The sequence below is a fragment of the Vicugna pacos genome, chromosome 18, assembly GCF_048564905.1.
Source record: "Vicugna pacos chromosome 18, VicPac4, whole genome shotgun sequence".
NCBI classification, from domain to species: Eukaryota; Metazoa; Chordata; class Mammalia; order Artiodactyla; family Camelidae; genus Vicugna; species Vicugna pacos.
This window is the reverse complement of record NC_133004.1, coordinates 21,649,909-21,672,141: the sequence shown is the minus strand read 5'-3', so window position 1 is coordinate 21,672,141 and position 22,233 is coordinate 21,649,909. Positions and strand designations below refer to the sequence as shown.

The 22,233-nt window shown below is 44.6% G+C and overlaps 1 protein-coding gene across 2 annotated transcripts in view; it reads left to right on the top strand.

Moving 5' to 3' along the window:
* Positions 1–22,233, top strand: part of NLRC3 (NLR family CARD domain containing 3) — a 33,843-nt gene that overhangs the window by 2,201 nt on the left and 9,409 nt on the right. The window contains exons 2-10 of one of the 2 annotated variants that reach the window (XM_031686994.2): positions 11,889–11,981; positions 12,887–12,948; positions 13,214–13,415; positions 13,564–15,313; positions 16,304–16,390; positions 19,076–19,159; positions 19,606–19,689; positions 21,024–21,107; positions 21,932–22,015. In XM_031686994.2, the coding sequence (XP_031542854.2) occupies positions 13,238–13,415; positions 13,564–15,313; positions 16,304–16,390; positions 19,076–19,159; positions 19,606–19,689; positions 21,024–21,107; positions 21,932–22,015 (2,351 nt within the window). In that variant the 5' untranslated portion in view covers positions 11,889–11,981; positions 12,887–12,948; positions 13,214–13,237. Of the gene's footprint in view, positions 1–11,888; positions 11,982–12,886; positions 12,949–13,184; positions 13,416–13,563; positions 15,314–16,303; positions 16,391–19,075; positions 19,160–19,605; positions 19,690–21,023; positions 21,108–21,931; positions 22,016–22,233 lie in introns of those variants that run through there. The other variant, XM_072942559.1, reaches the window with a different exon arrangement.

Below are 22,233 nucleotides of genomic sequence, written 5' to 3'. Positions count from 1 at the left end.
ATTTTTTTTAAGTATGTCCCAAGTGTTATATAAGATACACTAAAAAAATTAAATGTTGTTTATCTGACATTCAAATTCCACTGGAATTCCATCTGTATCTTAATTTGCTAAGTCTGGCAACCCTCAGTGAGGTCAGTGGGCAAGAGAGATTGGTGTCTGATCAGGGGGGAGTGTTGGCCTCCACTGTTGAGTGGTTAACAGGAGGCCACAGAGGTGGGGGAGCTCGCCCTCCCACCTTCCCAGACACACGCAGGCCTGCCTCTTCCTCCCGCTTCACTTTGTTGTCCCTTCTTTGTCACCTTACTAACCTCTGTCTGGCCCAGTGGTTCTCAATGCTGGCTGCTTATTAGAACCACCTGGGTAGATTTAAAATGTATCCTTGTTGGGGCTCAACATCAAACCAATTAAATCTCTGGGCGGCTGGGCTGAGCAGTGGCTTTTTAAGAATAGTGCTCCATGGAATGACCATATATTCCAGCAATTCCACGTCTAGGTTTATACCCCAAAGAGTTGAAAGAAAGCAGGGCCTGTTTGTCCATAGCAGCATTATTCACAAGAGCCAAAAGGTGGAAACAACCTAAGGTCTACTGATGTATGAATGAATAAACAAAATGTGGTCTACCCATAAAATGGACTATGAGTTGGCCTTAAAAGGGAATACAAAATTCTAATACATATTACAACAGGGTTGAACCTGGAAAACATTATGCTCGGTGAAAGAGGCCAGATGCAAAAAGACAAATACCCTATTATTTCCCTTATATGAAACATACAGAGTTGTCAGATTCACAGAGACAAAAAGCAGAATATGGTGGTTACAGGGGCTGGGGAAGGGGATGGGGTCTCAGTGTTCAGTGGGTACAGAGTTTCCATTTGGGAGGATGAAAAGGTTCTAGAGGTGGATGGTGACTGCACAACATTGGAAATGTACTTATTGCCACTGAATTGAATGCTTAAAAATGGTTAAAATAGTAAAGTTTGTGTTATGTACATTTTGACACTAAGTTAAAATTAAACTAAAAAGTACAGTGCTCCGGACAATGTCCTGCCAGAGCCGAGAAGCACTGAGCCCTTCAGCGTGGTCCCCTCGCACTGCTGGCCACCATCCTACCCTCACCGAGGCAGTCTGTTAGCTGGTGGGTGAAGCCGGTCATCCAATGGCAGGAGGCTGTGTCCAGCCACACCTGACAGCACCCTGTCTGAGAGCAGGACAGAGGCCCAAGTGGCCCGGCCTCATGTGCTAGGTAGCATGGTAGCATTGCTTTGTTTCAGTTTACATACATTTGAACTTTCAGATAGCTGCTAGCAGAACTTTTTCTAAATTGAGGTGTAACTTAGACAGTATGGTGAGCTCTGTGACTTTTTATTTATGTACATGCCGGTGTGTATACCATCCAAGTTAATACAGAGGAGTTTCCAGCACCCAAGAAGGCTGCCTCAGGCCCCCGTCCAATCAGAACCATCTCTAAGGGCAACCGCTGCTATGACTCCTAACATTTCAGAGTGGTGGGGCCTGACTTTAAACTCCCTACAAATGGAGGCACAGAGTGTGTTGTTTTGTGTCCGACTGCTTCCACTCGCAGTGTCTGTGAGAGTCAGCCGTATGGCTGAGGAGATCAGTAGTCTATTCTTTTTCACTCTTACGTAGTAATTCATTGTGCGAACATACCCCCCCAAATCCCATTCTTCAGTTGATAGACATTGGTTGTTTCTACTTTTTTGGACTTTATGAATAAAGCTGCTAAAAAACATTCTGACACTGTGTTTTGGTGGAATAAACGCTGGTTTTTGTTGGGTATATACCCAGGAGGGGAATGGCTGGGTCACAGAAATATGCACATTTAGCCTTATTACTACTAAACATTTTTCTAGAGTGATCTTAATTTGCATTTCTCTGATGTCTAATGATATGTTCTTTTGTGACATTCTTCAAATTTTCTGCTCAGTTTTTCATTGGGTGTCTGGTTTCTTACTGATTTTTTTTTTAATGTGTTTGGGACATTGTCTCCTAGTCAGTAGTTTGCTCTTCCCCCTTTTCACGCTGTCTTCTAATGAGCAGACATTCCTAATTTTAATGAATCCCAATATAGTGTTCTTTTCTTTCATGGTTAGTGCTTTTTGTGCTCTGTTTAATCCTTACTTAGACCAAATTCATAAAGATATTCTCCTGTATGTTTTCTAAGGCTTGACCATGTTAGCATTCACATTTAGATCTATGATCCAGCTTTAGTTAGTTTTTTGTGTATGGTGTGAGGTAGGAATCAAGCTTCTTTTTTTCCCATATGAACATTCCATTAGCCAGCACAATTCAATGCAAAGACCATCCTTTCTCAACTGATTTGCAGTGGAGCCCTTGTTATAAATCAGGTGACCATATATGTGTGGGTCTCTTTCTGGATGCTCTATTCTACTGCATTGGTCTATTTGTCTGCTCTTGTACCAATACCTATAGCTCTATACTAAATCTTGATATTGGGTAGTGTAAGCCCTCAGGCTTTGTTCTTCTTCTTTGAGATTTCTTGGACTATTCCAGGGTCTTTTGCATTTATGTATATGTTTTAGAATCAGCTTGCCAATTTCCACCCTCCCCTCTCTCTCTCCCAAAAATCTGCTGAGATTTTGATTGGATGTCAATCTATAGATCAATTGGGGAAGAAATGACATCTTAATAATTTTGAGACTTCCAATCCATGAACATGGCAAACCCCTACTTTGGGTCTTTTTAAATTTCTCTTAGTATGGTTTTATGGTTTTCAGTGTAGAGGTCATGCAAATGCTTTGCTAGATTTATTCTTATATATTTGATTTTTTTAATGGTTTTTAAATTTTTTACCTCTGATTTGATTGTTGCTAGTAAATAGAAATATCACTGATCTTTTATTGTACTGATCTAGTGTCCAGAAACCTTGCTAAGTTAACACATTAGTTCTAATAGTACTATTATAGATTCTTTTGTATTTTCAATATATAAATCACGTCAACTGTGAATAGTGAGAGTTTTATTTTTTTCCTTTTCCAATCTTTATGTCTTTTATTTCTTTCATTTGCCCTATTGCACCAGCACCTAATTTTTTAAAAAAGCAAACCATCAACCAGAAAGTGTTATTCCTGGGGAGTGGAAGTGAGGTATATACTGTACTTACTTTTGTATTATTCAAATGATTTTGGTTTTTCGAATTCTGTAAGCAATCTATTAAATTGGAGGTGGGGAGCAATACATGTTTGTTAGCAAAATCTAAGCAATTGAAATTCACAAAATAAGAAACAAGTCCTTAATCCCACTGTCATACATTTTCCAGCTATTCTCTGACAAGACAAAAATGTATCCTATTTTTTTGCACATTTTTTCCCACATAAAAAGACAATGTAAAACCTCCAGGAAGCTCAACAAACTCTAAGTTAGATTAGATTAATTCAAAGACACCCACACCAAAACACATTATAATCAAACTTTCAAAAAACAAAGACAAAGAGGACCTTGAAATTAAGAAGGGAGAAGCAAATTGTCACACACAAGGGATCCTCAGATTATCAGCAGACTTCTCATCCGAAAGTTTGGAGGCCAGAAAAGCATAGGCTGACATATTCAAAGTGCTCAAAGGAAAAAAAAAACTATCAACCAACAGTCCTGTATCCAAGAAAACTACTCTTCAAAATTAAGGTGGAAATTAAGACATTCCCAGAAAAACAAAAGCTGAAGGAGTTCATGACCACAAGACCTGCTCTGCAAGAAATGCTCGGGAGGGTCCTGGAGAGTGAAATAAAAGGACACTAGACTCAAAGTCAGATGCAGAAATAAAGATCTCAATAAAAGTAAATACATGGCAATTATAAACACTAGTATTATTGTAACAGTGTATTTATTTGTAACTGCACTTTTTGTTTCCTACATGATTTAAGATATCAATACATTTAAAGAAAAAAAATTATTAGTGTACAAGCTAGTATTACTGTAACTTTGGTTTGTAACTCCAAACTTTGTTTTCTATATAAGAGTGTAAAGAATTTAAAAGAATTATTAGTTTATGTTTTGGGGCACACAATGTATAAAAATGTAATACTGTGACATCAACAACCGAAAGGGGTGATGAAAAAGCTGTAAAGGAGCAAAGTTTTTGTATATTATTGAAGTTAAGCTAGTATAAGTTGAAATTAGAGTATTATAACTTTAGGATGTTAAATGTAATCTCATGGTAACCCCACACACACAAATAAGTAAAATATGTACACAATAAGAAATGAGAACAGAATTCAAACATTTCATTATAAAAAATCAACTAAATACAAAGATGATAATGCAAGAAATAAGCTACAAAGCATAAAGAAAACAAATAGCACAATGACTTCTTATCAGCAATTACTTTAAATGTAAATGGACTAAGCTCTCTAATCAAAAGACAGAGACTGGCAGCATGGAGAAAACCATGTAATCAAACTATATATGCTATCAACGAGATACTCACTTTAGATCCAAAGACACAAATAGGTTGAAAATCAAAGGACAAAAAAAGATATTCCATGAAAGTAGTAACCAAAAGAGAGCAGGGGTAGCTACACTGATATCAGACAAAAAAGACTTTAAATCAATAAAAGTTATAAGTTATGAGACAAAGAAAAACAGCAAGAAGATATAACAATTATAAACATTATACACCTAATGACAGACCATCAAAATATCTGACACAAAAATTGACAGAACTGAAGGGAGAAATAAATAGTGCTACAGTAAGTACCTGGAGGCTTCAATACCCCACTCACAATAATGGACAGAACAACCAGACAGAAAGCAAATAAGGAAATAGAAGTCTTAACACAATAAACCAACTAGATCTAATGGACACATACAGAATACTCTACCCAACAATAAAAGAATATTCTTCTCAAGTGCACATGGGACATTTAAAAAGACTGACCATGTGTTAAGCCACAAATTAAGTCTTAATAGATTTTAAAAGATAGATACCATACAGAGTATTTTCTCTAACTACAATGGGATGAAGTCAGAAATCAATAACAGAAGAAAAACTGGAAAATTCATAAAATTTTGGAGATTAAACAATACACTTTTAAATCACTAATGTATTAAAGAATTCACAAGGGAAATTATAAAATACTCAGAGATGAATAAAAATGAAAACACAACACACCAAACTTATGGGACATGGTGAAAGTTGTGCTTAGGGGGAAATTGACAGCTCTAAGCACTTACATTAAAGAACAGGAAAGATCTCAAATCAACAACCCAACTTTACAACTTAAGAAACTAGAAAAAGAAGAACAAACTAAACCAAACCTAGCAGGAAGAAGGAAATAATAAAGATGAGAGATAAATAAAAAAGAGAATAGAAAAACAGCAGAGAAAAATCAATGACACCAAAAGTTGGCTCTTCAAAAAGATTGATAAAATTGGCAAACCTTTAGCTAGATGCACTAAGAAAACAGAGAGATGACTCAGATTATTAAAAATGGAAAAGAAAGTGGGAAAATTACTACTCATTCTATAAAAATAAAAAGGATTAAAAGAGAGTGCTATGAAAAACTGTATCCCAGCACACTGGACAACCTAGTTGAAATGGATGAAGAAGTCCTAGAAACACAAAATCTACCAAAAGTAAATGACAACGAAATAGAAAATCTGAATAGATCCAGAACTAGAAAGGAAACCTATAAGGAAGGAGTAATCATTAATTTAAAAATCTCACAGTAAAGAAAAGCTCTGGACCTGATGGCTTCACTAGTGAATTCTACCGAACATTTAAAGAAGAAGCAATACCAATCCTTCTCAAACTTTTCCAAAAAGTTGAAGAGGAGGGAACACTTCCCAACTCATTCTATGAGGCCAGCATTACTCTGACACTGGAGTCAAACAAAGATACTATAACAAAAGAAAACTATAGATATGCCTTATGAACACTGATGCAAACATCTTCAACAAAAACCAACTGGAATTTATTCATGGAATACAAAGATGGTTCAACATGGAAAATCGATCAAAGTAATATGTCACATAAACAAAATGAAGGAAAAAATCCACATGTTCATCTCAACTGACACAGAAAAAGCATTTAACAAAATCGAACATCCTTTCATGATAAAAATAATACTCAGTGAGCTAGGAATAGAAGGAATCTACCTCCACATAATAAAATCCATATATGAAAAACTCAGAGCAAACATCATACTCAGTGGTGAAAGACTGACAGTGTTTCCTCCAAGATCAGGAATAAGGTAAAGATGCCTGCCTTCCCTGATTCTATTCAACATGGTAGTGGAAGTTCTAGCCAGAGAAATTAGGCAAGAAAAAGAAATCGAAGGGGGGAAAACTAAATTTCTATCCAAAGAGGATGGGTAAAATTATTATGGCCCAGTTATACAGTGGGAAATTACGTGGCCATAAAAGGCCATATAGAAAAGACATCCAAATTGGAAAGGAAGAAGTAAAGTCATCCTTTTGCAGATGATATGGCTGTTTATGTAGAAAATCCTAAAGATTCCAGAAAACAACTGTTAGAACTAAAAAGTGAATTCATCAAAGTAGCAGGACACAAAGTCAACACACAAAACTCAACTTCATTTCTATACATGAACAATGAACAACCTGAAAAGAAAACCACAAAAACAATTCCAATCACAACAGCATCAAAAAGAAAAAAATGCTTAGGAACTAACTTAATCAAGGAGGTAAAAGAGCTGTATGAGGAAGACTACAAAACACTGCTGAATTAAAGAAGACATAAATAAATGGAAACACATGCCATGTTCATGAACTTGAAGCAATATTTTTAAAATGTCAGTACTACCAAAAGTCATCTATCAATTCAATGCAATCCCTGTCAAAATTTCAATGACTTTTTGTTTCTTTGCAGAAATAGAAAAACCCAACTTAAAATTCACATGGAATTTCAAGGTACCCCAAATAGCCGAAACAATCTTGAAAAAGAAGAGCAAAACTATAGGACCCACACTTCTTAATTTCAAAATGTACCACAAAGTGACAGTAATCAAAACTGTGTGGTATTAGTATAAAGACAGACAAGTACACCAATGGACTAGAATACAGAACCCAGCAATAAACCCTTATGTCAGATGATTTTGACAAGGATGCTATGACCATTCAATGAGGAAAGCACAGTCTTTTCAACAAATGGTGCTGTGAAAACTGGATATCCATCTGCAAAAGAATGAACTTAGATCCTTACCTAATACCATATACAAAAATTAACTCACAATGGATAAAGGACCTAAATGTAAGACCTAAACCAATAAACCTCTTAGAAGAAAACATAGGACAAAGCTTTACAACATGGGATTTGGCAGTGATTTCTTGGGTATGATACTGAAGGCACAGGTAACAAAAGAAAAATTAGACAAACTGGACTTCGCGAAAATTAAACAATTCTATGCAGCAAAAGACATGATCGACAAAGTAAAAAAAGCAACCCACAGGATGAGAGAAAATATTTGCAAATCATATATCTGGTAAGGATTTAATATCCAGAATATGTAGAGAACTCGACAATAACAAAAACCCAAATAACCTGATTCAAAAATGGGCTAAGGATTTGAATAGCAATTTCTCCAAAGAATATATATGAATGGCCAATAAGCATATGAAATGAGACCCAGCATTGCTATTCATTAGGGAAAGACAAATCAAGACCACAGTGAGACCCCACTGCACACACATTAGGAGGGCTGCCATCAGAAAAACCAGAGAACAGCACATTCCAGCAAGAATGTGGAGAAACTGAAAACTTATATACTGTTGGTGGGACTGTAAAATGCTAAAGCTGCTTCGGAAAACAGTGTAGCAGCTCCTCAAAAAATTAAAAATAGAGTTACCATATATCTGGGTATGTACCCTAAAGAATTGCAAGCAAGGTCTTGAAGAGAGATTTGTGCACCCATGTTAAAGAGCATTATTGGCAAAAGCTGAAACATAAAAGCAACTCAAGTATTCATTGACAGGTGACTAGATAAGCAAAATGTGGTATATAATTCAACGAGATTTGACTCAGCCATAAAAGGGAATGAAATTCTGACACATGTTGTAACATGGGTGAACCTGGAAAACACGATGCTCAGTGAAAGAGGCCAGATGCAAAAGGACAAATACTGCATGCGTCCACTTACATGAGGTCCCTAGAGTCATCAAATTCATAAAGACAGAAAGTAGAATGGTGGTTGCCTGGGGCTGGGGGAGGGGAGAATGGGGAGCTGTTTAATGAGGACAGAGTTTGAGTTTTATAAGATAAAAACAGTTACGGGATAATGGTGGTGATGGTTGCACAACAGTGTGAATGTATTTAATACCACTGACCTAAGCACTTAAAAATAGCTCAGATGGTAATCGTGTTGTGTGTATTTTACCAAAGTGAAAAAAAATACATTGTAGATCATTTATATGAAATTCTAGAAAAGGCAAAACTAATCTATAGTGAAAAAAAGACGGATGGCTTAGGGCCAGGGGGTTGTGGTTGGGATGGACAGCAGAGGGGCATGAGGGAACATTTTTTTGAAGAAAGAAATGATCAATGTCTTGACTGCAGTAGATGTTACCTAGGTGTATACATTTGTCAGAATCCACATAACTCTGCACCTGAAATGTCCATTTTATTGTGTATAGATTATACCTTTAAAAACTGATTAAAACCTTTATACCATTAAGAGACAAAAAATACACCGTGGACATTTCCGGTTTGACCTTGCTATTTTTTTACGGCCACATAGTTCTCCACTGTGTAACTGATAATTTTACCAATCCTCTTTGGATAGAAATTTCATTTTTTCCCCTTCAGTTTCTCACTGCTATAAACCACATTTCAGGACCATTCTTATAAGCACATATTTGTGCACTTGTCCAATTATTAGGATAAATTCCCAGAAGTGGAACTTCTGGATCAAAGATATTTAATGGCAATAAATAATGACAAATTAATTAGGGTCCAGAATCACACTGATTTACCCTCCTACCAACCATATATTAAGATTCCTTCCACCCCCACCTTCTCACCAATGCAGCCTGTTACGTCACCGTGATCTTTGCCAATTACACAGATGACAAATGATAGCTCACTGCTTAGTTTTTTTCTTGTCCGTTAGTGAGATTGAGCATCTTTTCAGTATCTTGGTCACTTGGATTTCCATGCATTGTCTGTGTCCTTTTTCTGTTCCTATCTGTGTTCATGATCCTATTTGGTTACTTATTGCCTTCGTATTGATTTTAAGAGTTCTTTATATATTGAAAATAGTGATAGTCTTTCATATATGTTGCAATGTTGAATCTAGGCTTGAAGTTTTCTTTCAGTTTTACTTATGGCATCTATTATTTTATTTAGAATTATTAAATTAAGACAAATCTGTCAATCTTCCCTTTTATGACTCCTGGATTTTAAGCCTTGTGTAAAAAAAATGCCCCTTACCCAAAGAATATTTTAAAGTATTCTCTCATATTTCTCATTAAGCTTTTATGGTTTTGTATTTAAACTGGTTAATCTGAACTGAAGTTAAATTTCGTGTTTAATGTGAAGTATAGTTCAAAACAATTTTTTTCCCATAGGCTGGCCAATTGCCCCAACACAATTTCCACTAACCTGAAATATTATTTTTGTCGTATTACCAAACTCCTTCATACGTAAATAATATAAATATGTATTTGTTCCTGGACTCTATATTCTGTATTATATATACTTGATATTAATGGAAGACAATATTCAAGAATGTAAGCTTGGTTTGGTGTTAGAAAATCTGTTAGTGTAGCTCACAGATCAAAGGAGAGCTCTGCTAGACATCAGTCATGTCACTCTCTCCAGTGGCTTCCCACCGCACTTAGACACACCCCAGCTCCTCTGGACCGTGACAGGTCTCAAGCGCCCTCTGCCCCTGTCTCCTAACCCCTTGTGTGAGCCGCTCGCTGATCACTGTGCCCCAGCAACTCTGACCTTTCTCTGCTCCTCTAACACACAAGGTATATTTGCACTTGCTGTTCCCGGAGCTCTTTGCATGACTACCTCTTTCCCACCGTTCACATCTCTGCCTTCTCAGAGGCCTTCCTTGGCCACCAGACTAAAACCATTGCCTCCCCCTGGACCCAGACCCTCTCCGTCACTCCCCGTTTATGTCACTCACGGCACTAATCGCCATCAGAATGGCCTTACTGATTCACTTGTTTTCTTCACTACTGTCATTGTCCCCCACCCCCGCCACACTCACAGGTTAAGGACTTTGTCCAACTGTTCACCTTTACGCCCCCAGCGCCTGCAGCACACAAAAGGCCCTCAATAAATACCTGCCAGCTGGACAAACGATTGCAAGTAAATCATGTGATTATACCATATTGCTAAAAAGCCATTGGCTAATTTAACAGTCATGCATAAAATTTTTTTTTTCAATGTGTAAACATACCTTAAGAGGCAGGAATGTTGTCAGTGAAGCCTTGGTTTCTGTCCCAACTCAACTGCTTCCCAGTCGTGTAGCCTTGGGAAAGTCATTTAACCGCTCTGAGTCTCAGTGTCTTCTATAAAATGGGAGAAATGATGGTAAATGTAATACTTCATATTAAATACGAAATTTAACTTCAGTTTGGCTTAACCAGTTTAAGTACAAAACTCATAAAAGCACAATGAGAAATACAAGCAAATATTAAAAAATATTCTTTGGGTAAGGGGGATATTTTTACCGTTACCACCTGGTTGTTACAAGATGTAAAATGACGTCCAGAGCACAGTGAGCCTTCCGTAAGCATCACATAATGTTACCTGAGCGGCAAGAAGAAATGAGGAATTGAAGGAATCTTTTCCAAGAGGAGAAGAAAACCAATTAGAAACCTGTCACTAACATCAGGTCTAACAGTTTGGGCTAGAACCACTCCTGGGAGAGTCAGGAGTGAGACAAGGATGTCTGCTAGAACCGCGGTCCTTCCACATTGCTCGGCCACGCAGAGAAGTTGCTCAAAGTACGAGTTATACTTTTAGGGGGAAGGGTATAGCTCATGCTCAGCACCCACGAGGCCCCGGGTTCAATCCCCAGTGCCTCCTCCAAGCAGAATTCAAGGAAGAAACTTAATTACCTCCCCCTCAGCAAACAAGAGTTACACTTTTAGAGAAGAGATGAAATTATTTGTATTGCAGTAACTCAAAAGCCTGAAAAGAGTTAACTAAAAAATGATGAGAATTAATACAAATACTTAACAAGATAAAATACACAAAAATTGTCTTCTTTGACACCAACAAAATTCATGAGAACAAGAAAGGCTATTTAAAAATACCTAGACACAAGAAATGGGCAAGATCTAGATGAGTTAAAAACAGTTTTAGCAAAGAATCTACAGGAAAACCTCAATAATACCACCATTAATCTGTGCACAATGACGTGACTTCAATCAAAATCCCATCTGTTTTTTTCCTCTTGGTTTTGACACTTAGAAAAATGCAAGAGTGAGAACAGCCAGAAGGGTTCTGAGGAACTGCATGGATTGTGGCCTTGCCCTGGCCTATTTCTGATTAGTTCCCAGGTTAGTTCAGCTGGGTTGGACACTGTTGACCTCAAATTCGTTGCACTAACTGCAATATCACCATGAACTGAATGGTTGGAAAATGCTACTTTATTTGTTTCCAAGAAAATGCTACTTTACTTGCTTCCAAGAATCTTTTAGTATTCTCCAGGTAGAAAGCTTCATCCTCAGTTAAAATCCCCCGGAAGCCCAATTCAAAGCCAAGTTCGGGGAATGTGCTGGATCCTTGGGGCTGGACCCCACTTAAGTCACTCATATTGGGACCTGGAGAGCTGCAGGGCTGGAGGGTGTGGGCCAACCTGTTTCAGTGAGCCGCTGTCATCTGAAGCACCAGGCGTGACCTCTGCCCAGCCCCAAATCCTGTCTTCTCTCCTAGACCCATGGACGAGGGATGGCTAATCTCTGCCCTCTGAGTTCCTGGGGCCCCGCTGGAGGGGCTGCCGTGGGCTGGACGTCCTGTTCGCTGCAGGTGAGGAGGGGGCTGGGGGCAGGCTCAGGGTCCTCCAGTGTCCACCTTAGCTAAGGGAGGGACACACAGGGAGGACAGCCTTAGCCACAGGGTCCACTCCAGTCCCCGGAGAGGACAAGGAGCAGGTGGGACTGGGCACGGCTTTGCCTCTCAGCACCTCGCATCACCGTCCTAGGAACACAGTAAGAAGAGGGGCTGTGTCGCTGTTTTGAGAACCAGCTTTCCCCTCTCTTCTGGCACCTCCTCCTTTCTTTTTTCTAGGGGAAGGTATTAGGTTTGTTTGTTTGTTTGTTTGTTTGTTTGTTTATTTATTTATTTATCTATCTATTTATTTTTTCTGTGAAGGCACTGGGGATTGAACCCAGGACCTCGTGATGCTAAGTATGCACTCTACCACTTGAGCTGTACCCTTCCTTCTCTTTTTCCTTCTTAAGTTAACAGACTTTAGTTTTTGAGCATTTTTAGGTTTATAGAAAAATTGAGTGGGAAGTCCAGAGATTTCCCTATCCCCTCAGCTGGCCTACCTGCATCTGCCCCCAACTAAGGGGGCACATTTGTTACAATCATAAACCCACACTGACACATCACTATCACCCAGGGTCAGAGTTGACATTAGGGTCACCCTTGGTGCTGCACATTCTGTGGGTTTGGACCAATATACAATGACATGAATCCAGCACTGCAGTATCACACAGAGTGGTTTCAGTGCCCTAGAAATACTCTGTGCTCTGCCAGTTCATCACTCCCTCCTCGCCCAAGACCCCAAGCAACCACTGATCCTCTTACTGTCTCCATAATTTTGCCTTTTCCAGAATGCCATGGGGTTGGAATCACACCACATTCAGCCTTTCCAGACTGGCTTCTTTCACCCTTCCCTTCTCATGAGTAGATCTGTTCATTTCCAGGTTACAAATGAGGACACCACGGCACAGAGAGCTCAGGTGGCCTGTCCAGTGTCACACAGCCAGTAAGTGGCAGAGCTCAGATTTGAGCCTGGGGCCCCTGTTCTTATCAACTGGCCTCCCATACCTGAGCAGTGCTCCTGGCAGCAGAGACTACTGTCACCATGCAGGAACAAACAGCCCTTTCAACCTCGTTCCAGAGGCCAAACCAGGGGCCACCCGCAGTCTGGGGAAGGAGAAGGGGTGGGGCCCCATCCCTGCCCATCCCTTGAGGCTCAATCACCTGGGTAGAGAGACAGCAGGCAGCAGGTTCAGGCCCTCTCTTCACAGCTCCCGGCGGCAACCCCGGACTCCATGAGGAAGCAGGAGGTGCGGACAGGCGGGGAGGTTGGCCAGGGCCATGGGGCCGGCTCCCCAGCCGAGCAGGTCAAAGCACTGGTGGACCTGCTGGCCGGCAAGGGTGGTCAGGGCTCCCAGGCCCCGCAGCCCCCCAACAGGACACCGGAGTCCCCACTGAGGCCCCACGGCAGTGGTAAATAGCCTGGAGTGGGGTGCCTGGGCCCTCTTCCCCTCTCCCTTTCCCCTCCCCCTTTCCCCCTCCCCCTTTCCCCTCCCCACCCCTTCCTCCCTCCCCCTCCCCCACTCTCCCCCAGCCCTTCTCTCTGGCCTCTGTTCTGCAGACTTAAGGATACAGAGGCACCGAGAGGCCCTGCTGAACAGGATGGGAGGTGGCCCAGAGCTGGACAGCCCCTCACCCAGGCTGACCAGCCTCCTGCTGGTGGAGGGCCTGACAGACCTGCAGCTGAGGGAACACGACTTCACGCAGGTGGAGGCCACACGTGGGGGCTGGTGCTCCAGCAGGACCATTACCCTGGACAGGCTCTTCCTGCCTCTGTCACGGGTGTCCATCCCGCCCCGCATCTCCATCACCATCGGGGTGGCTGGTGTGGGCAAGACCACCCTGGTGAGGAACTTCGTCCACCTCTGGGCCCGGGGACAGGTGGGCAAGGACTTCTCGCTGGTGCTGCCTCTGACCTTCCGGGATCTCAACACCCATGAGAAGCTGTCTGCAGACAGACTCGTCCGCTCCATCTTCCCGCATGCTGGGGAGACTGGCTTGGCATCAGCAGCCCTAACCAAGGTCCTCCTGGTCCTGGATGGTCTGGATGAGTGTAAGACACCCCTGGACTTCTCCAATACTGTGGCCTGCACAGACCCCAGGAAGGAAATCCAGGTGGACCACCTGATCACCAACATCATCCGGGGCAACCTCTTCCCGGAAGTATCCGTCTGGGTCACCTCCCGCCCCAGTGCAGCCGGCCAGATCCCAGGCGGCCTGGTGGACCGGATGACTGAGATCCGGGGCTTTAACAAGGAGGAGATCAAGATGTGCCTGGAGCAGATGTTCCCCGAGGACCCAGTCCTCTCGGGCTGGGTGCTGAGCCAGGTGCAGGCAGACAGGGCCCTGTACCTAATGTGCACTGTCCCAGCCTTCTGCCGTCTGGCGGGGTTGGCACTGGGCCACCTGCACCGCAGCAGGTTGGGGCTGCCAGATGCAGAGCTGTGGCCTCCAAGGACCCTGTGTGAGCTCTACTCTTGGTACTTCAGGATGGCCCTCAGCGGGGAGGCGCAGGAGAAGGGCAAGGCGAGCCCCCGCATCGAGCAGCTGGTCCAGGGCGGCCGCAAAGTGGTTGGCACGCTAGGCCGGCTGGCCTTCCACGGGCTGGTCAGGAAGAAGTACGTGTTCTACGAGCCGGACCTGAAGGTTTTCGGCGTGGACCTTGCCCTGCTGCAGACCGCCCTGTGCGGCTGCCTCCTGCAGCGGGAGGAGACCCTGGCCTCCTCAGTGACCTACTACTTCAAGCACCTGTCCCTGCAGGAGTTCGTGGCAGCCATGTACTACTACAGCGCGTCCAGGAGGGCCATCTTTGACCTCTTCACTGAGGGGGGCATGTCCTGGCCCCGGCTTGGCTTCCTCACGCACTTCAGGAGCGCAGCCCAGCGGGCCATGCAGGTCGAGGACGGGCGGCTCGATGTGTTCCTGCGCTTCCTCTCAGGCCTCTTGTCTCCGAGGGTCAACGCCCTGCTGGCCGGCTCCCTGCTGACCCAAGGCGAGCACCAGGGCTACCGGGCCCAGGTGGCTGAGCTCCTGCAGGGCTGCCTGCGCCCCGGCGGGGCGGTTTGCGCCCGGGCGGTCAACGTCCTGCACTGCCTGCACGAGCTGCAGCACACGGAACTGACCCGCAGCGTGGAGGAGGCCGTGGAGAGCGGGGCCCTGGCCAGGCTGACCAGCCGCCCGCACTGCGCTGCCCTGGCCTACCTCCTGCAGGTGTCTGATGTCCGTGCCCAGGAGGCCAGCTTGCCCCTGTGCCTCAGCCAGGGTGTCCTCCAGAGCCTGCTGCCCCAGCTGCTCCACTGCCGGAGCCTGAGGTGGGTGCAGGGTGGGGCCACGCAGGGCATGTGTGGGCAGAGGAGAGAGCTTGGACCTGGAAGTCTCCTCCTGGAAGCCAGGTCCCCTGTGTCCATGTCCTGTGGCAGCCATAACAAAGGACCATGATCTAGATGGCGTAAAACCACATAAACTTATCCCCTTCTGGAGGCCAGAGTCCAAAACCAGGTGTCAGCAGGGCTCTGGTCCCTCTGAAGGCTGCAGGGGGGGATCCCTGGCTCCTTCTTGGCCTCTCTAGCTTTGGGGGTTTGCAGCATTCCTTGGCTTGTAGACGCATCTCTCCAGTGGGCATTGCTGCCTGTGTGGTCACATGACCACCTTCATGCAGAGCTTTCCTGTCCTGTGAGGACACCAGTCATACTGGATTACAGGCCCACCCCCTCCAGTATGACCTCGTCTTAACTAATTACTCTGCAGTGACTCTATTTCCAAATCTCATTCTTGAGGCACTAGGGAGTTACAACTCCACCTTATCTTGTGGGAGGACACAGTTCGACCAAAACACCCTGTGAAGCACCCCAGTGCTGACAGAGGCCACACCCACTCACTCCACCCTCCGCCCATTATCCTTTGTCCACTCTCCGGACCTTAGTGGGCAGGGGGTTGTAGGGCCAGGGCCACTCCAGACCTCAGAGTATCTTCCACATCCTCAGAAAAAGGAGAGCTAGCAACTGATGTTCTGCAGACACATGGTGTGCAGGCAGGGCTTCTGGAAGACTACCCTCCAGGTAGGAAGTCCAGGGCTCAGGCCACTGAGTGTCCCCAGGTCACCCTCATAGGAAACCTCTGAGCATGTGGGTGTGCTGGCCCAGATCTCTAGGCCTCACGGTGGGGGCTCACTGGGATGGAGAGGAGGGTGAGGGAGAGGATCCCAGCCTGAGTGTCTGAGCTTAGGGCCCCCTCCACTGCCCTGATGCCAGCCCTTTGCCCACGGTGGCACTACCACTCACTATCACCGTTTCTCCGACCAGGCTGGACACCAACCAGTTCAAGGACCCTGTGATGGAGCTGCTGGGCAGCGTGCTGAGTGGGAAGGACTGTCGCATTCAAAGGATCAGGTAACACCAAGCCAGGAGACCCCACCTGGTGTGCCCACCTGTCTCTTGGGGCTCTGGGCCCCTTTCACACCCTCCTCTCTGCTCAAATGGTGCTTTCAAGGAGAGGTGCTTTGAGGTGTGTGGCTCAGGATACAGGCTGCTTGTTTCTACCCATTCCAGAATGTTCCAGAGGCTCAGGTACCTCATCTGTAGGAAAAGGTAAAGGATGTGGTAAGGGTCAGACGCTACTGCAGACGCAGAATCATTTCTCCAAACACCAGGCCTGATTTACTCTAAGCTCCTCTCAAAGTTTGCCTTCAAACAGTATTCTGGGCATGGGATTGCATCTTTAAATAAAATCCAAAATGTTTTAATTCAATAAATTAATTTTCATTAATTAAAAAATATTTAATGTAAACATTGCATGTTTGATGTTGTAATTAGATGCAAGTTGATGTGCTGACTGCAGAATAGATCTATTTGCTTATGAAATCTCTCCTGTAACTAACACATCGGAGTCTGAGTAGCACCCTGATTTGTAGTTGAATAGATGTGATGACCTGCAGGTGGCTTTAGAAGAACTAGGGTGATGAGTTTGGAGAAAAGGTCCCAGAGGGTAATTTCTCATCCTCACACAAGCCTCCAGCTTCTAAAATAATCTTTATTTGAGGAAATAAAAATACAGAATGAGTTAGGAATGAAAAGTATGTCACTGAGGATCGTGATTAGAGTGGTGAGCTCGGTATGACCTTGTCTAGACACCTGTGTGCAGGTAAATGGTGTGAGTTCAGGGGTCCCCATGACTACTCTCAGGTTCAGTGAACTCATGGAACCCAGAAAAGCCATTATATTCACAGTTATGGTTCATTACATTGAAAGGATACAGATTAAAATCTGCAAAGGGAAAAGGCCCATGGGGCAGGGTCCCAGAGACCAGCCCGAGCCTCCAGCCGTCCCCTCCCAGTGGAGTTGTGCAGACAGCACTGCCTGCACAGATGACGTGGACAGCATGGAGCATTCTGACCAGGGAAGCCCGCCCAAGCCTTGGTGCTCAGAGTTGTTACTAGGAGGTCAGTCATGAAGACACACCTGGCCACCGCATGCTGACCTGAGTCTCCGGCCCCTCCTGAGGTCAAGCTGACACTGCATGACCCTGAGTCACACTGTGAGATAAACTACCCACCAAAGCCCAAGGCCCCCAGATACACAGACACATTCCTACCAGGTAGGGCATTCCAAGGGCGTAGAGGACACCTGTCAGGAGCAGGAGCCAAGGTTAAGCCTCTACTGCACTTGCCTCTTAGGGTTTTCATGAGTTAATTCAAGGAAAGTGCTCAGGACAGGACAGGCATAGAGGAAGCACCGTGTAAGGACCGGCTGTTCTTAGCAGGATTCTCTTGTCTTGTTAGCCAGAGACACAAACGCAATCCCATTAAAAAAAAACATAATAATGACAACTTCTCACTATTAATATATTCTCCTTCATGGGATCCTTCAAAGAAATAGCTAACTTTCCGTGTTTCGCTTTAAGGAGATTCCAAGAGAGTGCTCAGATTTCTCTATGAATAAAGCCAAAAATTTCTTCTCTGGCCCTGTGCTTTCTCACACCTGTCTATAGTTGGTCCTCTGTGCCACATCCCTGTTTGAAATGTCCAAGGCATTCTTCAGAAGACATATGTGGCTTACGAAATATTGCCTGTAAAATATTACAGAAGTCTTGGTGCTGGGGCATGGGGACAGAGGCTCCAGAACTTGAGAACATTTATATACAAGGTGGTCTGGATGAATGGTCTCCAAACTTTTTTTTAAGTAATAGAATGCCTTTTTAAAGACATATCTGGCAGAACCACAATAAGTAAGACAGACAAATGGGGGCGCTGCTGGGATTGAAAGAAGAGGGGAGGGGACCCAGAGCCAGGCACTTTGTTCCCCCTCAGCTTCCTGGTGGCTCCAGAAGCTTTTCTGAAAACCTTGAAAAACCCCAGGGATTCTGTTTCCCAGGGGGCTGCCCCTCATTTTTAAAGAACCTCAGCAGATACCACTTCTGAAACTGGGCACATGAAGCTATGCTAGGCTGATCCACCAGCATGTTCCTGGGATGCCCTTGCAAGGCGGACACAGATGTACACTTTGTGACTTTCAAGTTAGTTTTGTAATAACTCTAGCATCTTCCCTTTCTTGCATTAGAGGGAGGGCTGGGGCCAGGAGTGTGCTGGAGCTGTGAGTTCAGCCACCAGTTCATGAGAGCGATTGTTAAATTTTCAGGAATTTTTACGAGCTGAGAGTGCTTGAAATTGGCCATGGTGAGAGTATTCACACTGTGGAAATTAGCCAACGCTACAAATCAGGATTTTTGTATTTTGTTTTTCCCCAAGAGCTGGTTTTCCGGCATACCAGTGGCTGGGATCCAAGTGGAAGTCTTCAGTCATTGCCCATACTCTCTGCTGCACTGTTTGTGTAGAAGTGGTTGTGCTGGATTCTGGTCAGACTTCTCCCTGGGACCCTTTGTTAGCGTGAGGGTCTGTCTGCCCACTCTGGCCCTACCTTGCTCAACTCAGAGGCTTTCCTGGACCTGATCTCCACCTGTATCCAGGCCCTGATGATGCCACAGAGGCCAAGGGGTTTAGATCACAGGACTGGTGTTGCAGAAGAGGTGATGAGATTTGTAGACCTGCATTAACTACTCCTCTCTCTTTCTCTGGGCAGCTTGGGTGAGAACCAGATCAGTAACAAAGGGGCTAAAGCTCTGGCCAGATCCCTCCTCGTCAACAGAAGTCTGACCACTCTGGAGTAAGTAGGACCCTTCACCACTGGGACAGAGAGAGCTTGAGCCATCTTGTAAAGTCCCCAAGATCTTACTCTCCCCTGGGTGGGCTGGAAGGACAGCTGAGCAAGCAAAGTCTTGGCTCCTGCTCAGCTGTTGAGACTCACCCAGTGAAGCATCAGAATTTTGGCCTTGAACCTGGTGTTATCATCTCCTCTTCACACCTGGCCCAAGCCCACCAACTATTCCATCAGATCCTGCTTTGCCTCTCTCCATCATATGGGGCCATCTTGGGAAACTCCTTCCTCGTTCACTTAACTAAGGTTCTCTGCCCCAGTTCCACCAAACATGAAATCCTAAAGCCTGATGTATTCTTTCAAGAAGCATAGATTTAAAGGTCAGTGTAACTTCTGTTCCACCTTCCCTCCCTGGGAATTGGGTAAGAAAATGGTTCTCTCTCTTCCTCTGCCAGCCTCCGCAGTAACTCCATTGGACCTCAAGGGGCCAAGGCACTGGCAGATGCTCTGAAGATTAACCGTACCCTGTCCTCTCTGAGGTATGTGCCACTCGCTCTCTGTCTCTGTCTGTGTTCTGATGGCCCAGAAAACCATCTTCTCAGGTGCCACCCATGGACTGGGCAATAATTCAAAATGGCAGCATGAGATACTGGGTCCCACCCAGTGGATACCAGGGGATCTTGTATCCTAAGCAAGTTTGCAAGCTCAGCTCTTCCCTGGCCATTGTGTCCTCAGATTTATGGCCTCAGCAGGGGATAGAGGAGAAGAGGAGGAGGTATGTAGAGGTTTGAAGGGAAGAAGAATCTGTGAGGAAAACTTCCTGTCCTCCACTGAGGGCGAAATCCCAAAGGCCAAGGTGTCAGAATGGTCCCCTGAGGTGTTTTCCAAGACACTGAAATCCAGTCTTCCAGGTGGTTCCCATGGTTTGGTGTGGCTTGCTGTGCTCCTTGTGGGAGCCAGTGTTTGTATCCATCCTTAGTTGAGTGTGTATTTAGTTGAGTGTCATTTTGTTTTGCTCATTTATTTTTATTGGGTGAAATTCAAATAAAATTCACCATTTTAAAGTGTATGTGGTTCAGTGGCATTTAGTATGTTCACAGTTGTGCAACCATCATCTCCACCTAATTCCAAAATATTTACATCACCCCAAAAGGAGACCCTCTACCCCTCAGCAATCACCCCCCATTCTCCCCTCCCCTTAGCCCCTGGCAGCCACCAATCCACTTTCTGTCAGGATGTTTTCCTATTCAGCAGATTTCATATAAATGGAATCAAACAGTAAGACTTTATGTGTCTATCTTCCTTTACTTAGTATAGTGTTTTCAAGGTTCATCTGCATTGTAACGTGTGTATTTCATTCCATTTTATGGCTGAATAATACTCCATTAGATAGACAGACCAAAGCTGTTTATCCATTCATCAGTTGTTTCCACCTTTTGGCTATTGTTCCGTACACATCTGTGTACACATATTTGAGCAACTTTTTTCAGTTCTTCTGGGTAGACACCTAGGATTTTCTAGGTCACATGGTCACCCTATGTGTAACCTTCTGAGGAACTGCCAGACTGTCTTCCTCAGAGGCCATGTCATTTGACATTCCCACCAGCAGTGGGTGAGGGTTCCAATTTCTCCACGTCCTCACCAACTCTTGGGTGCCGTGGCTTTTAGCTGTAATTAGAACTATGGATGACCTTATCATTGTGGTCCAGATACCATGAGCACCGGTCCCCAGTCTGCAGGCAAGTGCTTAAGAGACCCAGAGGAAAAGCCAAGGCCAGCATAGCAGTGGGGAGGGCCAGTTGTTCCCCGATTCTCATGTGGTGGGCACCCTCCTGTGCTCCGTCAGTGATGCACTCCTTCCCCGCCTCTACAGCCTCCAGAGCAACATGATCAGGGACGACGGTGCAAGGTTCATGGCAGAGGCCTTGGCCGCCAACCGGACCCTCTCCGTGCTACAGTGAGTGGGCGTGCCAGCTGGCAGAGAATGTTTTCTCTTCTCTCTTTTCCTCCTCCGAGGGCCTCTCTGTTTTCTGTAAGGGAGGGATGGATGGGACAAGGCCCTGAAGCCTTCTGGTTCATCGGGATGGCCCCTGGAAAACCTGGCCCCTGGGTATCCACTGTGTTGGGGAAATTTTAAAAAAATAAAGCCTCTTGCCAACCCAAAAGATCCTCTCCAGAAATGTAGGAAAGTAGGAAACAGCTGAATTATTGGAGTAAGCATTCAGCTAGCCTGCAGTGAGCATCAGAGGAAATCTGCCAACAAGATGGCAAAGACAGAAAGGAGTCTCACCCTTTCCTGCAGCCAAGCAGATATAGCTCATTACACATGCATCTTTAGGAAAAACCACAGCTTGTCCTCACATAAGAGGTCTGGACAACATCGTTAGTCATGCAGAGTTTATCCCAGATTTGCCTGTTGTTTTGGGTAGCCATCTGGATTGCTGCTTTCTAAGGAAAATGAAAACTTCCGTCTGTATGACAAGCAGGTACTTACAGCCTGCAGCAGGTGCTACCTTCCTCGATGTGTCTGCCCGTCACTGTTTTCTGGCCCCTGAGAGGGGAGGGCCCAGCTGCCCTTGCCTCTTACTCCTCACATAGTAACATCAATCTATAGACAATACTTTGGCAACAATCTGCAGACCTTTCCTGGAGACCCCTCCCCACAAGCTGCAATTAATGGAGATGACAGTTGAGTAGTCTCTGGCCTCTCACCTTGAACCAGACTGTCCTTGGCCTGGGAATGGCCATGGCCAGCTTTACTGAAGGACCTCTCTCCTACAGCCTGCAGAAGAACACCATTGGGCCAGTGGGAACCCGGCAGATGGCAGATGCCCTGAAGCAGAACAGGAGTCTGAAGGAGCTCATGTGAGAAATGCAGAAGGGCCAAACTGGTATCCTCCATGCCTGGCACAATGCCCAGCCCATTATGAATATCTGTGAATATGGGGATGGATGGATGGATGGATGGATGGATGGATGGATGGATGGATGAGTGGATGGGTGAGTGAGTAGATGGATGAATGAATGTGTGGGTAACAAGACAGCTGGTTTTGGATTCCAAAGCACTGGTCCAGGAGAATGGA